A 22,190-nucleotide genomic window follows, 5' to 3' on the forward strand; every position below is an offset into this window, starting at 1 on the left:
GAAAATTTTGTCAACATTTTATTTATATAGAAAATTTTGTAAAAATTTTATTTCTATAGAAAATTTTGTCAACATTTTATTTCTATAGAAAATTTTGCCAACAATTTATTTTTGCAGAAAATTTTGTCAAAATTGATTACCATAGAAATTTTTGTCAAAATTTATTCCCATAGAACATTTTGACAAAATTTTATTCCCATAGAAAATATTGACAAAATTTTGTCAAGTTTTATTTAATGGAAAATTTTGCCAAAATTTTATTTCTATAGAAAATTTTGTAAAAATTTTATTTCTATAGAAAATTTAGTCAAAATTTCATTCCTATAGAAAATTTTGTCAAAATTTTATTCCCATAGAAAATTTTGACAACATTTTATTTCCATAGAAAGTTTTGTCAATTTTTATTTAATGGAAAATTTTGCCAAAATTTTATTTCTATAGAAAATTTTGTAAAAATTTTATTTCTATAGAAAATTTTGTAAAAATTTTTTTCTATAGAAAATTTTGTAAAAATTTTATTTCTATAGAAAATTTTGCCAACAATTTTTTTATATAGCAACATTTGCCAACAATTTATTTTACAGAAAATTTTGTCAAAATTTATTCCCATAGGAAATTTTGACAAAATTTTATTTCCATAGAAAATTTTGTCAAGTTTTATTTAATGGAAAATTTTGCCAAAATTTTATTTCTATAGAAGATTTTGTAAAAAATTTATTTCTATAGAAAATTTTGGAAAAATTTTATTTCTTTAGAAAATTTTGTCTAAATTTTGGTTCTATAGAAAATTTTGCCAACAATTTATTTCTACAGGAATTTTTTTTGAAAATTTAATTTCTATAGAAAATTTTGTCAAAATTTATTACCTTGGAAAATGTTGACAAAATTTTATTTCCATAGAAATTTTTTTCAAAATTTTATTTCTATAGAAAATTTTGTCAAAATTTTATTTCTATAGAAAATTTTGTCAATAATTTATTTTTATGGAAAATTTTGACAAAATTTTATTTCCATAGAAAATTTTGTCAATTTTTATTTAATGAAAAATTTTGCCAAATTTTAAAGAAAATTTTGTAAAAATTTTATTTCTATAGAAAGTTTTGTCAAAATTTTAGTTCTATAGAAAATGTTGCCAACAATTTATTTCTACAGAATTTTTTTTGTATATTTCATTTCTAAAGAAAATTTTGTCAAAATTTATTCCCATAGAAAATTTCGACAAAATTTTATTTCCATAGAAAGTTTTGTCCAATTTTCATTCTATAGAAAATTTTGTCAATAAATTATTTCTATAGAAAGTTTTGACAAAATTGTATTTCCATAGAAAATTTTGTCAATTTTTATTTAATGGAAAATTTGCCAAAATTGAATTTCTATATTTTATTTAAATTTTGTCACAATTTTGTTTCTATAGAAAATTTTGTCAAAATTTCATTTGTATAGAAAATTTTGTCAAAATTTTATTTGTATAGAAAATTTTGTAAAAATGTTATTTCTATAGAAAATTTTGTACAATTATATTTCTATAGAAAGTTTTGTCAAGATTTTATTTCTATAGAAAATTTTGTCAAAATTTCATTTGTATAGAAAATTTTGTCAAAATTTTTTTTTATAGAAAATTTTGTCAACATTTTATTTCTATAGAAAATTTTGACAAAAAGTTATTTTTAAATAAAATTTTATTTCTATAGAAAATTTTGTCAAAATTTTATTTCTATAAAAAATTTTGTCAAAATTTATTCCCGTAGAAAATTTTGTCAAAATGTTATTTCTATAGAAAATTTTGTCAAAATTTTAGTTCTATAGAAAATGTTGTCAACATTTTATTTCTAGAGAAAATTTTGTCAAAATGTTATTTCTATAGAAAATTTTGACAACATTTTATTTCTATAAAAAATTTTGTCAAAATGTTATTTCTATAGAAAATTGTTGTCAAAATTTTATTTCTATAGAAAATTTTACCAACAATTTATTCCTACGGAAACCTTTTTTAAAAATTTCATTTCTATAGAAAATTTTGTTAAAATTTATTCCCATAGAAAATTTTGTCAAAATTTTATTTCTATAAAAAATGTTGTCAAAATTTTATTTTTATAGAAAATTTTTTAAAAATTTTATTTCTATGGAAAAATTTGACAAAATTTTATTTCTATGGAAAAATTTGATAAAATTTTATTTCTATAGAAAATTTTGACTAAATTTTATTTCTATGGAAAAATTTGACAAAATTTTATTTCTATAGAAAATTTTGACAAAAAGTTATTTTTAAAGAAAATTTTATTTCTATAGAAAATGTTCTCAAAATTTTATTTCTATAAAAAATTTTGTCAAAATTTATTCCCGTAGAGAATGTTGTCAAAAATTTATTTCTATAGAAAATTTTGTCAAAATTGTATTTCTATAGAAAATTTTGTCAACATTTTATTTCTATAGAAAATTTTGTAAAAATTTTATTTCTTTTTTTATTTCAGCTTAAGGAACCACACCTTAAGCTGTTGGGTTTAATGAACTGCCTGAATTTATTCTTATAATTGGTTGATTGTTTTGCTGCAAGTAGAGGATGCTGATGAGGAATGTGGTAATTCCGAAACGTGCGTCCATCCAACCATCTTGCAGTCTATAGGGCTTTGCCCAAATAAATTTGACAGACATTATTTTCCTCTGTTTGTTTAGCTACACTTGTAGTTTAGTCAATGTATGGTTTTAAGCTAAAAAAAAAAAACAACAACAATGCTTAAAGAACAAAACCAACAATTACAAAACAAAATTTTATTTCTATAGAAAATTTTTGTAAAAATTGTATTTCTATAGAAAAATTTTTAAAAATTTTATTTTTATAAAAAAATTTTGTCAAAATTTTATTTCTATAGAAAATTTTGTCAACATTTTATTTTTATAGAAAATTTTGTCAAAATTTTGTCAAAATTTTATTTCTATAGAAAATTTTGTCAACATTTTATTTTTATAGAAAATTTTGTCAAAATTTTATTTCTATAGAAAATTTTGTCAAAATTTTATTTCTATAGAAAATTTTGTCAACAATTTATTTCTATAGAAAATTTTGTCAACAATTTATTTCTATAGAATATTTTTTGAAAATTTATTCCCATTGAATATTTAAAAAAAAATTATTTCCATAGAAAATTTTTACAAAATTTTATTTCTATAGAAAATTTTGTCAAAATTTTATTTCTATGGAAAAAAATGACAAAATTTTATTTCTATAAAAAATTTTGACAAAATGTTATTTTTATAGAAAATTTTGTAAACATTTTATTTCTATAGAAAATTTTATTTTTATAAAAAATTTTGTCAAAATTTATTCCCGTAGAAAATTTTGTCAAAATTTTATTTCTATAGAAAATTTTGTCAAAATTTTATTTCTATAGAAAATTTTTGTAAAAATTTTATTTCTATTTATAGAAAAAATAGCCGCCGAGTGGCTAGAGCTGCAAAACTATCGATAGTCGCTCCATTCGATAGTTTCCTTGAGCACTATCGATACTATCGCTTAATTTGCGTATGTTAGCCGCTAAAATGTGCATTTTCACGATTAATTCTCTTTAATACGCCATTTTAAAGAATATAAACTTCTCCATCAAGTTATTATAAAATTTGCATCAAATATGTATAATTTTACACTCTTTTTACTGATACATTTTTGAGTTTATCGGCTAAACTCGAACTTAGTACTCACCTTTAGTCTATGAAATCATTAGATGTCCCAAATACTATCCGAGAATTATTGTGTAATTAAATGAATTGTGGTTAGAAAAAAAGCATATCTGCCCTGGTGTACTTTTTGGCTGCAATTCACTAAATTACACCCTCTCACAGAAGAAAAAATTAACTAAAAGTAAAGAAAAAAAGCATTGGAATTGTACCAAAAATTTCTTGAGCTTTGTTGTTATAATAATTTCGCTTAGAACATTTTAATAAAATGTAAATTTGATTGTACAATTAATCTCATTGCCCTTAGGATAATGCGCCGTCCAGACTATAAGTTTATCCGGACGGAATGTCTGTGTTTGAAAAGAATCTTAAGCGGACCTTAGACGGTCGGATAAACACTCCGACAGAGGTTCGTCTATTTGTTGTGTGTTCGTTCAAGTTTTCCCCTTACACTGCACGAACAAATGTGATGACAACATGAAAAAATAAGAAGAAGCATAAACAAACAATGAAGTTGTACGAAGATTTATGGGTGAAACAATTTTTTTTTCTGAAAAACTGGAAGAAGATAATAAAAAAAAATCCTGGTATATGTGTCAAAACACATATACCAGGAAGTAATCCACATTTAATATATTACAAATTACTTGAATTTCAAAATACTTGTCGCCTGGTTTCCCATTGATTGGAAGTGGAATTTTTCCATGTTTTTGCCACAATACTGGTTTAGATTTATATATTTCTTTAATTTTCAACCAGAATTGGCGATCCATCATTAATTTCATTGCATAAATGCCTGTTTTTAATGTAAAAATAAATTTGTCTTTGATAATGTTTGTCGAACATCCCCTTACACACAATGATTTGTACCACCCAACCAGAAAAAATCAAAGTTGTTTTGATTTTATGCCAACACGTCCCCGCGACAGCCGAACACGACCTTATACAATCGGATTTGTCGCCGCAACGTGTTGTGTCGCAGGGTTTATCCGACCGTATAAGGTGCCCTTTACAATGGCCAATCGATACGAATTGTCGGCGATGATTAAATATTCGATAAATGTGTTATCGATCCCATTAACAAGCAGCAGTATCGATTATGCCGTCAGACTTAACTTATAATGTGGTCAACATCTGGGATATGTTCGACACCAGCACTGTCGTCTGGATAAACTTATAGTCTGGACGGCGTATAACATCAAATTGATTTTGTAATGGCTAACTGTACGCCGGAGGCTTCAGGCTCACTTACACTATTCAGTCCATTGTGATACCACATTGGTGAACTTCTCTCTTATCACTGAGTGCTGCCCGATTCCATGTTAAGCTCAATGACAAGGGACCTCTTTTTTATAGGCGAGTCCGAATGGCGTTCCACATTGCAGTGGAATCACTTAGAGATGGAATAATCCACCGCTGAAAAACTTTTTGGTGTTCGGTCGAAGCAGCAATCGAACCCACGACCTTGTGTATGCAAGGCGGGCATGCTAACCATTGCACCACGGTGGCTGCCACTGTACCTAACCTAGCTTCCTTCTGCTTTCTTCGTTGTTTGGCATAAGCAGACCATGGACTTCTCCCTCTTACAAAAGAAATCATGTACCTTAGCCAAATTTTAATAGTAAATTAATTTATTAATTTAAAAGTAAATTAATTTATTTTTATTTGTTATCATGTCCATTACATTGTTGCAATAATAATTTTTCAATTTCCGCATCTTCAACCAAACCCCCAGTCCACGAAAGTATTGTCTGATAATTTTCCTTATGTAAATTCATAATAACTCTCGTATTGCCCTGGTCCTTTCGCTTGTGATCGAGTACCATTTGACCTCGGGTATGGCGTCCGGCCAATTCAATGGTTGCATAATAGAGGCGACTTCTAGTAATCGTTAATTCGGGAAAAAGGAATGATACCACAGCCAAAGCATCGCAAACAATCCATTTGGCATAACCTAAAGGACGTAGAAAGGCATTTTCTACAGCATTCATTAGACGCATGGCCTTGGAATCCACTTTGCCAAAGACTTCGAAACGCCAATCCTACAGGAAAAAGAAATTGCGAATTAATAATTAGAAATCGGATGTAGTTCAGTACATACCAAATCATAATTCATTTCACCATCAATACATGTTTCCCAAGGAACTACCACCATGGGCTTCTCAATACTTTCAAATACAATATGGGCTGCTTCAGGATCCAACATAAAATTAAATTCAGCACTTTTGGTAACATTACCCTTGCCTATAGAAACAAATGAAAAATGAGTTCCAAATATAATTCCAAAGATGAATCGAGTCTCTATAACCTACCTCTATAGTTTCCACCCATAATATATAGATTTCCCACTTTATCCAGAAAATCTTGACCATACATATTAATACAGACGGCAAAATTGGTCAAAGGTCCAAGTAAAAGAAAATCCACTTTTTTGGGATACTGCGAGAAAAGAGAATAAACATTATTATTTATTTCGATAAACTATAGCTATATATAGTCCACATTACCTGGCATACATTTCGGTACATCATATTTACAGCATGCTCATCTTGTACTTTAGTACTGGTTACCACTGGCAAATTCGGAATATCTCCAAAACCATCACGGCCATGGAAGAATTTGTGTTCGAAATTTGGAGGGATTATTGAATGATCACAGCCTCTGTAGACGGGTATCTGCAAAGACGGAGTTATTTGTTAAACCAAATCTGTTGTTAAACTACAAACTCAGGAACCACCAATAGAGAAAAAAACTGTGTTCTGCTACCCCAACTTGATTTTGGTTTGCATATACAATTCATGCAACACGAACTAGTCCATCGCAAAAATGTTTAAGTTCCTTCAATGAGGCCTTCGGTCCTACTGCTCCCTCACTGACACCTTCGGACTTAAAGTTCCGCTACTGAGATAATCGGATCGACAGATCCACTACCTTGCTACAGTTCCACCACAGAGTTTCGGGTCTACAGTTTCATAACTGAGACCTTCGTGCCAACCGTGGTGCAATGGTTAGCATGCCCGCTTTGCATATAAAGTGCCGCGGGTTCGATTCCTGCTTCGACCGAACACCCAAAATTTTTTCAGCGGTGGATTATCACCTCTCAATAAAGGTGATGATATTGCTGAGTGTTTCAATGCATCTCTAATTTCTTTCACGACCATATAAAACGTTCGGACTCGGCTATAAAAAGGAGGTCCCTTGCTATTGAGCTTAACATGGAATGGGCTACACTCTGTGATAAGAGAGAAGTTCACCACTGTGGCATTATAATGGACTAAATTGTCTAAGTGAGACTGAAATATCGGGCTGACACCTAACCTAACCTTTGCGCCTACAGTTCGTATGTAGACTAGCTGTAGAGTAGTTGCATGATAGTCATTAAAATCGACTCGAAAGGACTACGACACGACCTCCGATACCAAAGCTGATACAGTTTCTACAACAATCAATTGTAGCAATACGAAGACTTTGGAGGGAATAAGACATTATGGACAGTTGGGAACGGCGAAAAATCGATTGGAATACCAGTTCCCGATCAAATACAAAACGACCCCTGAGGCATATAGTTCGCTGGTAGACTAGTTAGTAAAGTAGTTTGTATCCGATTACCGACCCAAGCTTTAATCTACCCCGGAACGACTATCACACCACTCCCGATATCGAAGCTGATACCACACCGCTTTTACAACAATCAACGGGAGCCACCGTGGTGCAATGGTTAGCATGCCCGCCTTGCTTACACAAGGTCGTGGTTTCGATTCCTGCTTCGATAGAACACCAAAATGTTTTTCAGCGATGGATTATCCCACGTCAGTAAATCTGGTAATATTTCTGAGAGTTTCAAAACTCCTCTAAGTGGTTTCACTGCAATGTGGACAGCCATTCGGACTAGGCTATAAAAATGGGGGCCCCTTTTCATTGGGCTTAACATGGAATCGGACTGCACTCAGTGACAAGAGAGAAATTCACCACTGTGGTATCGCAATGGACTGAATAGTCTAATTGAGTCTGATACATCGGGCTGCCACCTAACCTAAGCTAACCCAACCTACAACAATCAACTGTAGCAACACGAAGACGTCCGAAGGCGGAAGACATTATCTACAGTTCGGAATATTGAGAAATCGACTAGAACACCAGTTCCCGATCAACTACAAATCGGCGAATACACAACGAACCGAACTACTCAACAATGGCAATTCATCTAATGAATGAAATATTCTGCGATCACCTACAAACTAAAGCTCTCCTAAATTACCGATCACCTACGAATGGAATTTCTCAACAACAAATCGAACTCCTCGTGTACTACCGATCATAAACGAACCGACGTTCTTATCCACTACCGATCATAAACGAAACGAATTTCTCATCAACTACCCAACCAACGTTCTCATCCTCTACGAATTTCCCATCGACTATCGATTATTAACCAACCGAATTTATCATCAATTACAGAGTATCTAGGTTAGGTTAGGATAGGTGGCAGCCGGATGTATCAGGCTCACTTAGACGATTCAGTCCATTATGATACCACATTGGTGAACTTCTCTCTTATCACTGAGTGCTGCCCGATTCCATGTTAAGCTCAATGACAAGGGACCTCCTTTTTATAGCCGAGTCCGAACGGCGTTCCACATTGCAGTGAAACCACTTAGAGAAGTTTTGAAACCCTCAGAAATGTCACCAGCATTACTGAGGTGGGATAATCCACCGCTGAAAAACTTTTTGGTGTTCGGTCGAAGCAGAAATCGAACCCACGACCTTGTGTATGCAAGGCGGGCATGCTAACCATTGCACCACGGTGACTCCCACAGAGTATCTACTAATCGACGTTCTCATCGACTACTCGTCATAAACCTAATTCTTATAAACTAACGAGCGAACCGAATTCTTATCAACTTCCGATCATCACTGAATCGATGCACTCTCAAGGAACTGTATCTCTCATCATAACGATCATCAAGAGGTCCACCACTGAGACTTCGGTTCGGTGCGCTCGTAGACTAGATAGTACAGTAGTTTGATTTGGTTGTCGTCAGTTGTACTGAAATCGACCCTAAGCTGTTTCCGACCCCGGAACGACTCTCACTGGCGATATTGAATCTGATACCACACCGCTTCTACAACAATCAACTGTAGCAGCACGCAGACGTCCGATGGCAGAAAACGTTATCTACAGTTCTGTACGCGGACAAATCGACCAGAACAACAGTTACCGATCAATTACACATCGACGTGTACGCAACTTGCCATTCATCAACGAACCAGACTACTTAGCAACGACCAACCATCCACCTCTAGTTTATATGATTGTCGTAATACTAAAACCAATCCTAAGCTATTACCGATCTATCAACGAAAGCAATAGTCTCCGATCACCTAAAAGTCGAAGGTCCCATAAATTACCGATACCGTACTTTGCCAACAAAAAGAACTCCTCTCCATCTACCGATCATCGACGAATCTACATTTTCATTTACAGCCGATCACAAATGAATCGACATTCTCATCCACTACCGATCATAAATGAACCTAATTTCACATAAACTACCGAATATCGATGAACCGACGATCTTATGCACTAGCGATCTTTAACGAACCGAATTCTTATCGACTACCAACCATCAAGGAACCGACACACTCATCAATGAACCCAATCGCAAATCAAGCAACCGAACCGAACCTAAGTTCTTCTAATCTACCGATTATGTACGAACCGAATTCCTACTTCATATCAGCAAAGATGCCAGTCCTCATTATCTACACATCTATGACATCCCGAATACCTACTTCCATCGGATCCAGTGTTGTAGGATTAGGGGATTTGTCCTCAAACTGGGGATTTCTCTCGTGGTTGGGGTAATTTTTTTCACTTTGGGGATTTGACTGGCCATAACGTCGTGATTTGGGGATATTTCTACTTTCAATCGCATAGTATTAAATTTATTATAAAAAGTGTAAAAGCGAAGTACAATATGGTTTATGGACTAAATCGACACCGAAAGAATTCTCTTCGTTAATTTTACGAAGAATTCTTCATTAACTATTCTTCGTGAATTCTTGATTAAAATAACGAAATTTTCATTTATTTTCGTAAATTTTACGAAAAACATTTTACGAATATACGAAACTTCTACGAAATATTCTACATTAACTTATCTTCGTAAAAAGTTCGTACTTTTAACGAAACTTTCTTCAAATTTCATGAATTTTGTGAAGAAGTTTTTACGAATATTTTACGAAACATTCTGCGTTAAAATTTCTTCATAAAAAGTACGAAACATTTTCTTTGAAATAACGAAAAAGTTTCATTGAAGTTGTAAAATTTCCGTTCGCGACATTAAATTGTCTTTTATAATGTCCTTGATTGTATTCCTTTATTCTACTTTGTAAAGTACTGATGTCCTTTTTCACACTTGTAACTACAACCAAATGCACTTTCGTCTATAATTTTTTTTCTAAAAGTTCGAACACTTTTGAAAAAAAAGTACGAAAATTTTTCATAAAAACTACGAACATTTTTCATAAAAAGTACGAAACATTTTCATAAAAAGAACGAAACTGTTTTCATAAAAAGTACTAAAATTTTTCATAAAAAGTACGAATATTCTTCATAAAAAGTACGAATTTTTTTCTTACAAACTACGAAATATTTCGTACTTTTAATGAAAACTTTCTTTGGTTGTAAAACAATGACAAATTTCGTACTTTTAACGAAATTTTTCGTTCTTTTTACGAAGAAAATTATTTCGGTGGAGTTGCTATTTATCATCGCTGCTTCATATTTTTGTAACAAATTTGAAGAAGGCCCAACTTCCGTTATTACTTGGGGTTATATATCTGTCCGGCTTTAAACGGTCTTCTTAAGTACCACGAAAACTTTCTTCTAGTTTCATATTGCTTTCGTTTCGAAAACATCTGGCAACTGTGATAAGATCTTGATTAGCAAAATGCAACTCTGCTTTTCAGGGAAATCGCAACACTCTCGTTTGTCGGCAGTGCTACAAATTCCCTAACTTGCTGCCATGTGTGGCCTTTTTTCCAACACTATCTCCCGATTTGATGTCTTGACATTTGAGCTTGTACAGTTCTCATCTTGTACATCACTTGTTTCCATTTCAGTCTACAGCTCCTATGGAAATTATACTAGTTTCTATATAAGATATCTATAGAAATTTGTTGCATATTTTCAGGCAGTGCATTTAAATAATATATCCAACAACCGTGCGGACAGGCAAGAGGACGGACGTTCATTATGGTTTCTGCGGGTCATTCTGAGATGAATTAAATGTGTATAAACACAAAACAAAACTTTTTAAATTTAATCAGCACCTCCCACCCCCCGCCTTGCACAATAATATTCACAATAAACAATAATAACACTTTTAAAAATATTATATGATTATACAAATACAAATGATGTAGAACTTACATCCAACCGATCAACACTATCCAAAACACGTAAAGCGTTACGCACTCCATTGTCCACATCCGTATTACCGCGGACACATGTTACACCAAGTATCTCATAGGAACGCGATTGGACCACACTAAAGGTATGTGGTTTTTGTAAAAGTTTCTTGAAAAATTCTTCACCCTTAATGAGCATTAGCAGGGCCCAAGCATCATCATTGCCAATGTCACAGTCACAAATTACATATCTACCATCACCACCCACTTGCTCTGAGTTTTCCATCTCGGTGGACCGTTGCCGTGAAATGCTGGGATGAAACTAAAAATTTTGCAAAACAAAATACAAAAATCGCATCCGATATCTTTTGTTTATATTTCATGTCTATGTGGATTATTATTGTTATTGCCATTATTAAAAAGGGTCTCGTTGGTTCTTATCATAATTTTATTTAGTTCAAAACTTTTGGTAGTGTTTAGATATGGCCACAGTTGTTAGTTCTATTTTCTTAACTACTAATCAAGTGACATTGACTTCGTTGTGAAAAGAAATCACAACAAGTGGTGATTCCTGGCGAAGCATCTTACAAGGCCTTTGGTTTTTAGGGGCCCCCGTTGATGTTGTAGTATCAATGTATATACTAGTTTTGTCGTATACGTTAAGTGAGTAGACAGCAGAGAATGAAGCCGGCCCATTTTTGTCGGCGGTTGCTGACACTAAATTTTTGCCTCTAGCAGCGGCGGCGTGGCGGCTAAGCCGACATAAAATTGTCTACTCGACGGCGCATTATAAAACCAATTTGAAGTTTTTTGAATGGTAATGAGATTAGTTGTACAACCAATCTTACAATCAAATTTACATTTCATTAAAATTTTCTGAGCAAAATGTTGATGAGCAAAATTATTATAGGAGCTTGAAAATGATTTATTAAGGGTAAAATTCAAAATTTTGAAAAAAAATGCAACAATTATAAACACATTTTTCTGATTTCAACCGAAATTTTTGAGTAATTGGCGGCTAAATTTGAGTCGAGATGGGTCGACATTTTCGGCGGCGGTGTCTACTAGTAAAAAATAGTCGGCGGCGACAGAAATCGGCGCCGCGATTAGGCGTCTTCATTCTCTGGCAGAGAATGAAGCCGACCCATTTTTGTCGGCGGTGGTTGACACTAAATTTTTGCCTCCGACGGCGGCGGCTTGGCGGCTAAGCCGACAAAAATTGTCTACTCGACGGGGCATAATTATCCATTATAAAACCAATTAAATGCATATTTTTTATATAGTACCAACCTTCAAATGATTCGCGTCAAAATTTGACGTCTGTAAGTCAATTAGTTTGTGAGGTAGAGCGTCTTTTGTGAAGCAACTTTTGTTATTGTGAAAAAAATGAAAAAAGGAATTTCGTGTTTTGATAAAATACTGTTTTCTGAAGGGAAAAAATACGGTGGAAGCAAAAACTTGGCTTAATGAGTTTCCGGACTCTGCCCCATGGAAGTCAACAATAATTGATTGGTATGCAAAATTCAAGTGCGGTGAAATGAGCACGGATGGCGGTGAACGCAGTGGACGCCCTAAAGAGGTGTTTACCGATCAAAAAAATCCACAAAATGATTTTGAATGACCGTAAAATGAAGTTGATCGAGATAGCAGAGGCCTTAAAGATATCAAAGGAACGTGTTGGTCATATCATTCATCAATATTTGGATATGCGGAAGCTCTGTGCAAAATGGGTGCCGCGCGATCTCACATTTGACCAAAACCTACAACGTGTTGATGATTCTGAACGGTGTTTGCAGCTGTTAACTCGTAATACACCCGAATTTTTCCGTCGATATGTGACAATGGATGAAACATGGCTCCATCACTACACTCCTGAGTCCAATCGACAGTCGGCTGAGTGGACAGTGACCGGTGAGCCGTCTCCGAAGCGTGGAAAGACTCAAAAGTCCGCTGGCAAAGTAATGGCTTCTGTTGGGATGCGCATGGAATAATTTTTATCGATTATCTTGAGAAGGGAAAAACCATCAACAGAGACTATTATATGGCGTTTTTGGAGCGTTTGAAGTTCGAAATCGCGGCAAAATGGCCCCATATGAAGAAGAAAAAAGTGTTGTTCCACCAAGACAACGCACCGTGCCACAAGTCATTGAGAACGATAGCAAAAATTCATGAATTGGGCTTCGAATTGCTTCCCACCCACCGTATTCTCCAGAAATGGCCCCAGCGACTTTTTCTTGTTCTCAGACCTCAAAAGGATGCTCGCAGGGAAAAAAATTGGCTGCAATGAAGAGATGATCGCCGAAACTGAGGCCTATTTTGAGGCAAAACCGAAGGAGTACTACCAAAATGGTATCAAAAAATTGGAAGGTCGTTATAATCGTTGTATAGCTCTTGAAGGGAACGATGTTGAATAATAAAAACGAATTTTGACCAAAAAAATGTGTTTTGCTTTGTTAGACCGGGGACTTATCAGTAGAGATGTGCGCGTGACACGAAATTATCGTGACACGCGTGAATCACGTGAGTCGTGAATAAAATCTGAAGCAACTCTCGTGAATGTGCGTGAATGGGACTAAAACAAATATGTCGTGCGTGAGTGTGCGTGAGTAATAAAATCGATTCGTGAATGTGCGTGAATAAAATTTCTGCAAAATCACGCTCACGAAAAAAAATCAAGATTTAATTCTTACTCGTATGTTAACTGAAATTGATTTAGTTGTCGAGCTATATTTTATTTATGAATTTTATTACCCTTGCTTATTCCCGATGGGAAAATGTCATGAGTCTCGTGAATTTGTCATGGATCACGTGAATTGCCGTGAATCGTGCGTGAGCGTGAGTCTGTAAAGTCCTTCGTGTGTGAGCGTGCGTGATTACTGCTTTTCATTTCGTGAATGTGCGTGACTGGGAGTGGCTACGACACTTATCGTGCGTGAGCGTGCGTGAATAAATATTTGACTTCGTGAATAAATATTTGACTTCGTGAATGTGCGTGAGTGAAATTTCACTCACGCGCACACCTCTACTTATCAGCCAACCTGTTATAAATACATTTCTGTGATTTAATTTGAGTCCAGATGAGTCGACACATTCGGTGTCGACTGGTCGGCGGCTTCATTCTCTGGTAGACAATCTATTATTCCAGAATCACTTTCGTCAATAATATTTATAAAAAAGAAAAATCCTACAATATATGAAATTATTGTGTTGTCTGATTTTTTTTTTTCGAAGAAATTTTTCATTTTTGCCATTTTGCATTTTTGTATTCTTCCTAAACGATAAGTACAAAAAAAGTATTTTTCCCCAAAAAGTAATTTTAGAGCAACGAAGGTTTATTTTATTGTTGATGCTTTCACTACAACATCAAATAAATCCTTGTTTAGGCACTAATAGAAAAAAAATTACGTTCCAAAATCGTGAACGGACGGTAATAAAATAAAACGGAAACGTTCACAAAAAATCGAAATGGAATGTTCTCGGTTTCGTCCACGGGAGCCACCGTGATGCAATGGTTAGCATGCCCGCCTTGCATACACAAGGTCGTGGGTTCGATTCCTGCTTCGACCGAACGCCAAAAACTTTTTCAGCGGTGGATTATCCCACCTCAGTAATGCGTTTCAAATCTTCTCTAAATGGTTTCACTGCAATGTGGAATGCCGTTTGGACTCGGCTATAAAAAAGGTCCCTTGTCATTGAGCTTAACATGGAATCGGGCAGCACTCAGTGATAAAAGAGAAGTACACCACTGGACTGAATAGTCTAAGTGAGCCTGTACATCGGGTTGCCACCTAACCTAACCTTCGTCCACGGGCGTTCACAATTTCACGAACGGTTTTGGTTTTTCTTTAGCCATGAAAAGTCTTCGTTAGACGTTCTTAGTGTCTAAATATAACCATAGGCGATAGGCGTTAAGCAAAAAGCGATAGGCGTTAAGCAAAAACATTTTTCCGCGACGACAAATACGATAAGATTGTTGGCAAAGATTGCCTCTTGTTTTTGTTTCCGAGTGTTTTGATGGTCAATATAGCATGATTTTTCAATATTTAATTAAGGAGTTGAATAAAAAATGTAATATCTTTTTTTTCGGTTATTTGAAGATAAAAGAATGTCCACGTGGCCAGGCAACAACAATACCTAGTGGTGAATTAAAACAAAATTGATAAGCGATGGCAACGCTATTCCATTTTCCGCCAATGAATTGGAATAGATTAAATTTGGCGGCATGCCGCTAGCCGTCTCGATATTCCGGCGCGAATTTTGGGCTTCCTAAAAGAAATACACGTAAGCAAGTGTTCGTCTATCGCTATAGTTATATTTACACTCTCCGTCGGCAATGCAACCAGAGAGAATAAAAACACAAGAGGACGAATAATATAAATCGTTTATAAAGGCGTCGGCAGCAGAGAATGAAGTCGCCGAGTCGCGCCGCCGATTTTAGCCGTCGCCGACCCGTTTTTAGCAGTCGACGCCGCCGCCGAATATGTCGACTCATCTCGACTCAAATTTATCCGCCAATTAATCTAAAATATTGATTTATATCAGAAAAATTTAATAACATTTGTTATAGTTTTTGCCAAAATTTTGAACTTTCCACCTTCAATGAATTAGTATCATGTTGCTATAATAGTTTTACAAAAATTTAGCTCAAAAAATTTGAATGAAATGTAAATTTGATTGTATGATTGGTTGTACAACTAATCTTATCACAATTCGGAAAACTTCAAATTGATTTTATAATAGATAATTTTGCGCCGCCGAATAGATAATTTTTTATCGGCCGCCGCCGACAAAAATGGGTCGGCTTCATTCTCCGATCGGCAGTTATAATTTCAAATTGTCTGCCAAAAAATTTAATGGAATGAAAACATTTATAGAAAAGAACATTTGTTACTCCGTCGGTAGTGCAACCAGAGAGAATAAAAACACGGCAGAGAATTGAACCGACGTAAACTCTATGATATTTGAGAGAAGCGCCGACAAAAACTGCATGACATTAGAGAAATTCTCCTCATGACTGCCACCTAATGACGCATTTTCGCTTCACAGTTTCGTTCTCTTCTGTTTTTATTCTCTCTGGTGCGACTACTAACGCGTATGGAGTAGACAATCCAGGTTCGAGTCACGGTAGTGGATTTTTTTTTTTTGTAAATTCGTAATCATACCGTTTTCAGATCATGAATACTGTTTGTAGTTTTGACAACGGAGAACCGACGGTATCAACTATTTTTCTCAGATTGATACCGTCGGTTCTCGGTTTGACACCACATACGTGCTGGTGCACTTTCATGAACGGATCGGTTTGAAACGGGCATCGTCCGTTCATGATTTTTTCTATTTTTTGTTTGGTTTTGTTAGCCTAAAGAAACCAACTTCAACAACAAAAATAAATTTGTTGGTCCAAAATTTCGTTTCCCATAAAATAATTTTTGCGTGTATACACGATTTTGATAGTTTCGTGATTGACAATGTGATTACATTATCCGTTTCTCACAAATTGCCTTTCATGGAATTTAATCTCTTCATTGCCCCGCTGGATGACAACACATCTGATTTTTTATTGCTGTAAATGAAGATGATTATATTTTAGTAAAAGCTCCATCTATTCATTTTTCGTGGACAGTATTGTGCGAGCAAATAGAAACCAAATGAATATGTATTCCAAGTAAGTCTATTATGGAAATTCCTTAAAGAATATGATTATCATCAGTTAAAATACAAAGTGATACAAGTGGAAAAAATGTTGCGGGATTTCGTATATTTGGAACTAAAAACTATTCCAAGTTTTATACTTATTTAGCATTTTAAATGTAGTTTCATATACCTAGGTTAGGTTAGGTGAGCAGGCGGTACGCCGAATAGATAATTTTTTATCGGCTTAACCGTCAAGCCACCACCGGAGGCAAACATTTAGTGTTAGCCGCCGCCGACAAAAATGGGTCGGCTTTATTCTCTGCGAACGGTTCAGGCGGTACGCAAAGCATGAAAGTACCATACGGTATTATGAAAATACCAATAAGGTACTAAAAATAATACCTATTGCTATATAAACAGTGCGGTATTACCAAATAATACCAAAACGGTACACGCATAGAAAAAATCATGCACGGCGTGCTCATTTCATAAAGATTCGTTCATGAAAGTGAATCAACACACATGTGGTGTCAAACTGAGAACAGGCGGTATCAATCTGACAACGATAAAATGACACCATGCGTTGTCAAAACAACAACCAGCGTTCATGATCACGACTATGGAACGTAATTTTTTCTATCAGTGTATGGGGTTTAACACAAACCCGGTATTTATTGTTGTAATACATATTAGTTTAATAAAACACACATAACAAAGACTTTTTCCTTTAATGCATTTAATACATACATACACTTCATAATTTTTTCATGCAAAATTATTCTTTAAATTTTATGTTCCATCGCAGGTTCTGCATGTCTGTTGTGAGATTTGGAAAGCTTTTGTATGTCTTTTATGTATCTAGTACGAATTAGTAAACATTAATAATGATTATTACCAATACTTCGCTATATTCATAAATTTAGTTTTTTAGTTTAGTCGCCATCTTTTCCAAGAAATATTGCCTATTTACTTTATATGAAGAAACTAAACTACTAAGGCGACCACTTAGTTTTTAGCAACGGCGACATATCATATGTTACCAGAATTTTCCGGGCTCTTGTCCTCAAAATAGGACGCTTTCACCCCCAAAAATCCCAAATTAATTTAAAATTCCCCACAAAAATCCAAAGTAAATTTCTGGCAAGATTTTTTGTTTAAAGTAAAGGAATAGGCTCTGCTGTAAAAAACCGCAATAATTTAAAAATTGGAAAACTGTGCAATTTTTGTCATATCAGTTTGCGATTTACAAAATGGAGAAGATTTAAAACACAAGACCAGGATACGGGTGCTCAAAATATCATCCGTTACAAGCCCTCATAAGAGAGAAGTTCACCAATATGGTATCACAATGGACTGAATAGTCTAAGTGAGCCTGATAAATCGGGCTGCCACCTAACCTAACCTACAAGCCCTCATCAGCATTAATTATGGGAGTCATCGTATTTTTATCTCATACAAATCTTTTTCTACACTGAAAAAAATATTGACCTAATATGGACGATTATGCAGCTTAAATTTTAGGACTCGAAATTTACGCAATGCTAAGGACAAAATTCTTTAAAATAATGACATTTTAATTAAAAGAAAGTTTATAATCCTTGCATCAAATTTTTTTTCATTAAATTTAGGACACAAATCTTGAAATTTTGCGACCCACTGTTGAAGTTGTAGATCTTTGAAGTAAGGCAAATGTTCCTTAAAATAAAGAAAAAACATTTTTAATTTAAAGAAATCGTCTTTAACTCAACTGACATATTGAGTTATTAAATTTAAGATAAAAACGCTTCAAATATAGGCTAAGACTTATTTTAAGGATTTGCATCTTTGTTTTAAAGTTTTTTTAGCATTAAGAAAACAGTTTTTACTTTGAAGTACCTGGCATAATTTGGATTTTGAAACTGGAATTTGTTCGTACATGAATACCATTATTAATATATCGCAAACAGTGAATAAAAATTCGATGAATGAGATTTGTATCCAATTTTAATTTTATCGATCCTAGATTTAAAGCCAGGGAGGTCCATAAAAATGTCTTTATTTTAAAGAAGCCGCATCTTTGGCTCGGAATCAATACCAAAATCCTTAAAGGAAGGTCAAAATATTTGGATCCAAGTAAACTTTTTTTTGGGTGTAGGTTAGGTTAGGTTAGGTGGCAGCCCGATGTATCAGGCTCACTTAGACTATTCAGTCCATTGTGATACCACATTGGTGAACTTCTCTTTTATCACTGAGTCCATGTTAAGCTCAATGACAAGGGACCTCCTTTTATAGCCGAGTCCGAACGGCGTTCCCCATTGCAGTGAAACCACTTAGAGAAGTTTTGAAACCCTCAGAAATGTCACCAGTATTACTGAGGTGGGATAATCCACCGCTGAAAAACTTGTTGGTGTTCGATCGAAGCAGGAATCGAACCCACGACTTTGTGTATGCAAGGCGGGTATGCTAACCATTGCACCACGGTGGCTGTAGATATAGATGTAGATAAAAATGGGAGTTCGGTCAACATGTATATTTTTAGTCAAAACTTTGTTTTTAACAGTCAAGAAAAAAATATCCCCATTGAGGAAATATCCCCAATACTGGCAACACTGGTTACGGGGATGTGATAGTTAATACCATAACAATACTGGATGTAAATGAGTTGGTAGAAAGCAAAGACCATTAATAAAGAAGACGTGAGATAAGCTTGCTCTTCCTCTTTATCTTGAAAAAACGGAGATTAATATCATACATGTTCCATGAGACGTTGCAACTTTTTTTCGGTTTCTCTTTTCATTTTGCATTCGTAACAAAACTTAATTCGCTTATTTTAGCAATTTTTTAAACTCTTAAACGAACAAAAACACTTTGTGAAACATTTTATTAATAATTTAGTGCAACCGACACAGAAATTTGCGTGAAATGTTGGAGAAAATAGCTAAATAAAAATTGTCTGCATCAAACCAGTAAGTTCGGAGCGCTTTTCCAACAAGTATGATATTAATCTCCGTTTTCTATTACTAATGGCCAGTTTCTCATCCTCCGATTAATTTTAACCGGTGGATAGACCTCCGGTTAGTACAATTTTTGTATGGGATCAGCTGTTTTATCGACACGATAAAAAATAACAAGACATTGAGAAACTGGCCCTAACACTATCAAAGCCCAATTCACGTCTTCTTTATTAATGGTCTTTGGTAGAATGTGGTATCAAAATTAAAAGGTAACGTGAATCAATCAATTAATACCAAACGGTAATGGCCACGCACCGTCTTTTTCTACCCGTGTAAATTTTTTATTACACTTTTGATAATAACATTAAAATATTATTAATTAATAAAATATTGCTTTATTATCTATTTCATTTCAGCCTATTCAAAAATTTGACTTTCAAATCTAATCGCCATATATGTACTATGTGAATTAAGAAATCTGTACCTGCAATTGGTGCTATCAATAATCCAAGGGTATCGATAAGGGTTAAGAACAAACAACAACAATTAGTGAATTCGCTTTAAAGAGAGAATAATAACGAATTGTAAATAAATGGCGCGAGCTCTCTTTGGTTTCTACCTAAGCTAAAATGTTGTTATTGTTTTCCTTTACCCAAACAAAATTGCCGGCTTATTTTCCAAAAAACAAAAAAACATACTCTCTCACACACAGGCAAGCAATTTGAATCTCACAGATACTTTTAACTAATCGCTCTTATTCACAAGCTCAGGCAAATTGCTATAGCGTTATGTCAGTGATGGAAAATACAAATATGAAAGTTACAAATAAATAGTACCTTTCCCAGAGTCAATATTGTTGAAATTTGAGGGTTAACGGTAAATTGGACTAGAATTGCGATTTCAGATTTCAAATTTCAAGACAATCGCATATAATTGCGACCTAATTTTCGGTCATTTATATTAAACAAATAAAAATCGCAGTGGATTTTATGTTTTACAATTTTCTTATAGTTTTACTTTTTTTATATGTGATTATGATAAGAATGAACGTCAAACCTACTGTTAGCCATATAATTAAAAAATAAATAGTTAAATGTTTGTTTCATGTTTAATTAAATAAATTAAAATAAAGTAAAAAAAACGCAAGATTAGTTTATGAGGGATCTATATAACCGATATAACTCATCTATAAATATGACTTACCTGCAGACAATAATGGGCTCTGTGTCGAAAGTCTTTACACATTTGGGAATAAAAGTAAACTGTTTGATGAAAAAATGAAGTACACTTGTGCTCACAGAATTAAGTCCCACAAAAACGACTTAAGAAAAGAGAAAACAAAATAGTAACGGTTATTTCTCACTTGTTATGTGCTATTTATAATGTTGCTATGTCTAATAAAAATATAATGAAGAATTACAAATATATTGAGTGCTTCGCGTTGTGGATGCATTATTCTTAAACAAATGTCATATATTGGTGCTCATATAATTAAGTTATTTCGCTCGTAAGCGATAAAGATTACAATTAAACCATAAAACTCAATCACAATTCCTTGTTATTTGTATATTAAAACAAAAAAACTTTTTAAAAAATGGACAAGAAAAAAGCTCAAGATAGAAGAAGATAGTATGAGCGTTATAAAAAACATAAAAATATTGCAAAAATCACTAAGATTTTAAACTATTCAAGAGGAAAAGTGAATAATGCAATAAAGTATTATAAAAAATGGAACATTTGAGAACCTACCTCGTATAAAGCCAAGAAAAACTTCTTCAGCCGATGCATATTCATAAAGAAGCAATTCGAAAACGATGGAAAACCCAATATGCACTAAGAAAACTGTCAAACACGGATGCTCATCAATACATCTGGCGTAGGACCAATTGTTAGAATTGACGGCAAAATGACAGGTATTATGTACAAGGATATTCTAGAGGAACTTTTAGTAGGGGACTACGCCGATTGTTTACCTTAGCTTGGATTTTCCAGCAGGACAACGACCCAAAGCACTGCTCACGGGTTCTAAAGGACCAGATTAGTGCCAATCGGATCAAAACTCTGGAGTGGCCGGCCCAAAGCCCGGACTTAAACCCAATCGAGAATTTGTGGGGAGTTATAAAAAGAACCGTTTTGGCCAGAAAACCTGTGAACAAAGCATCATTATGGAAAATAATAAAGGATGAGTGGTACAAAATCACTCCTGGTCAATGTGCCTCATGGGAGCCACCGTGGTACAATGGTTAGCATGCCTGCCTTGCATACACAAGGTCGTGGGTTCGATTCCTGCTACGACCGAACACCAAAAAGTTTTTCAGCGGTGGATTATCCCACCTCAGTAATGCTGGTGACATTTCTGAGGGTTTCAAAGCTTCTCTAAGTGGTTTCACTGGAATGTGGAACGCCGTTCGGACTCGGCTATAAAAAGGAGGTCCCTTGTCATTGAGCTTAACATGGAATCGGGAACTAAACATTCGTGCGGTTCTCAAAAATAGTAAAACTTATCTACAGTATGGTTATAATGGTCATGATTTGATTTAA

The 22,190-nt window shown here is 34.2% G+C and overlaps 1 protein-coding gene across 1 annotated transcript; it reads right to left on the reverse strand.

Moving 5' to 3' along the window:
• Positions 1 to 5,315: 5,315 nt before the first annotated feature.
• Positions 5,316 to 11,417, reverse strand: LOC142231629 (nucleoside hydrolase-like). Its single transcript, XM_075302262.1, has 5 exons — positions 11,108 to 11,417; positions 6,180 to 6,347; positions 5,985 to 6,111; positions 5,774 to 5,916; positions 5,316 to 5,714 (listed from the first exon to the last, which is right to left on the reverse strand). Exons 1-5 carry the CDS (start codon positions 11,369 to 11,371, stop codon positions 5,334 to 5,336), a joined length of 1,083 nt encoding a protein of 360 aa, XP_075158377.1. The 5' UTR covers positions 11,372 to 11,417; the 3' UTR covers positions 5,316 to 5,333.
• Positions 11,418 to 22,190: the final 10,773 nt, after the last annotated feature.

This window comes from Haematobia irritans, chromosome 3 (assembly GCF_050003625.1).
Source record: "Haematobia irritans isolate KBUSLIRL chromosome 3, ASM5000362v1, whole genome shotgun sequence".
Taxonomy (NCBI): Eukaryota; Metazoa; Arthropoda; class Insecta; order Diptera; family Muscidae; genus Haematobia; species Haematobia irritans.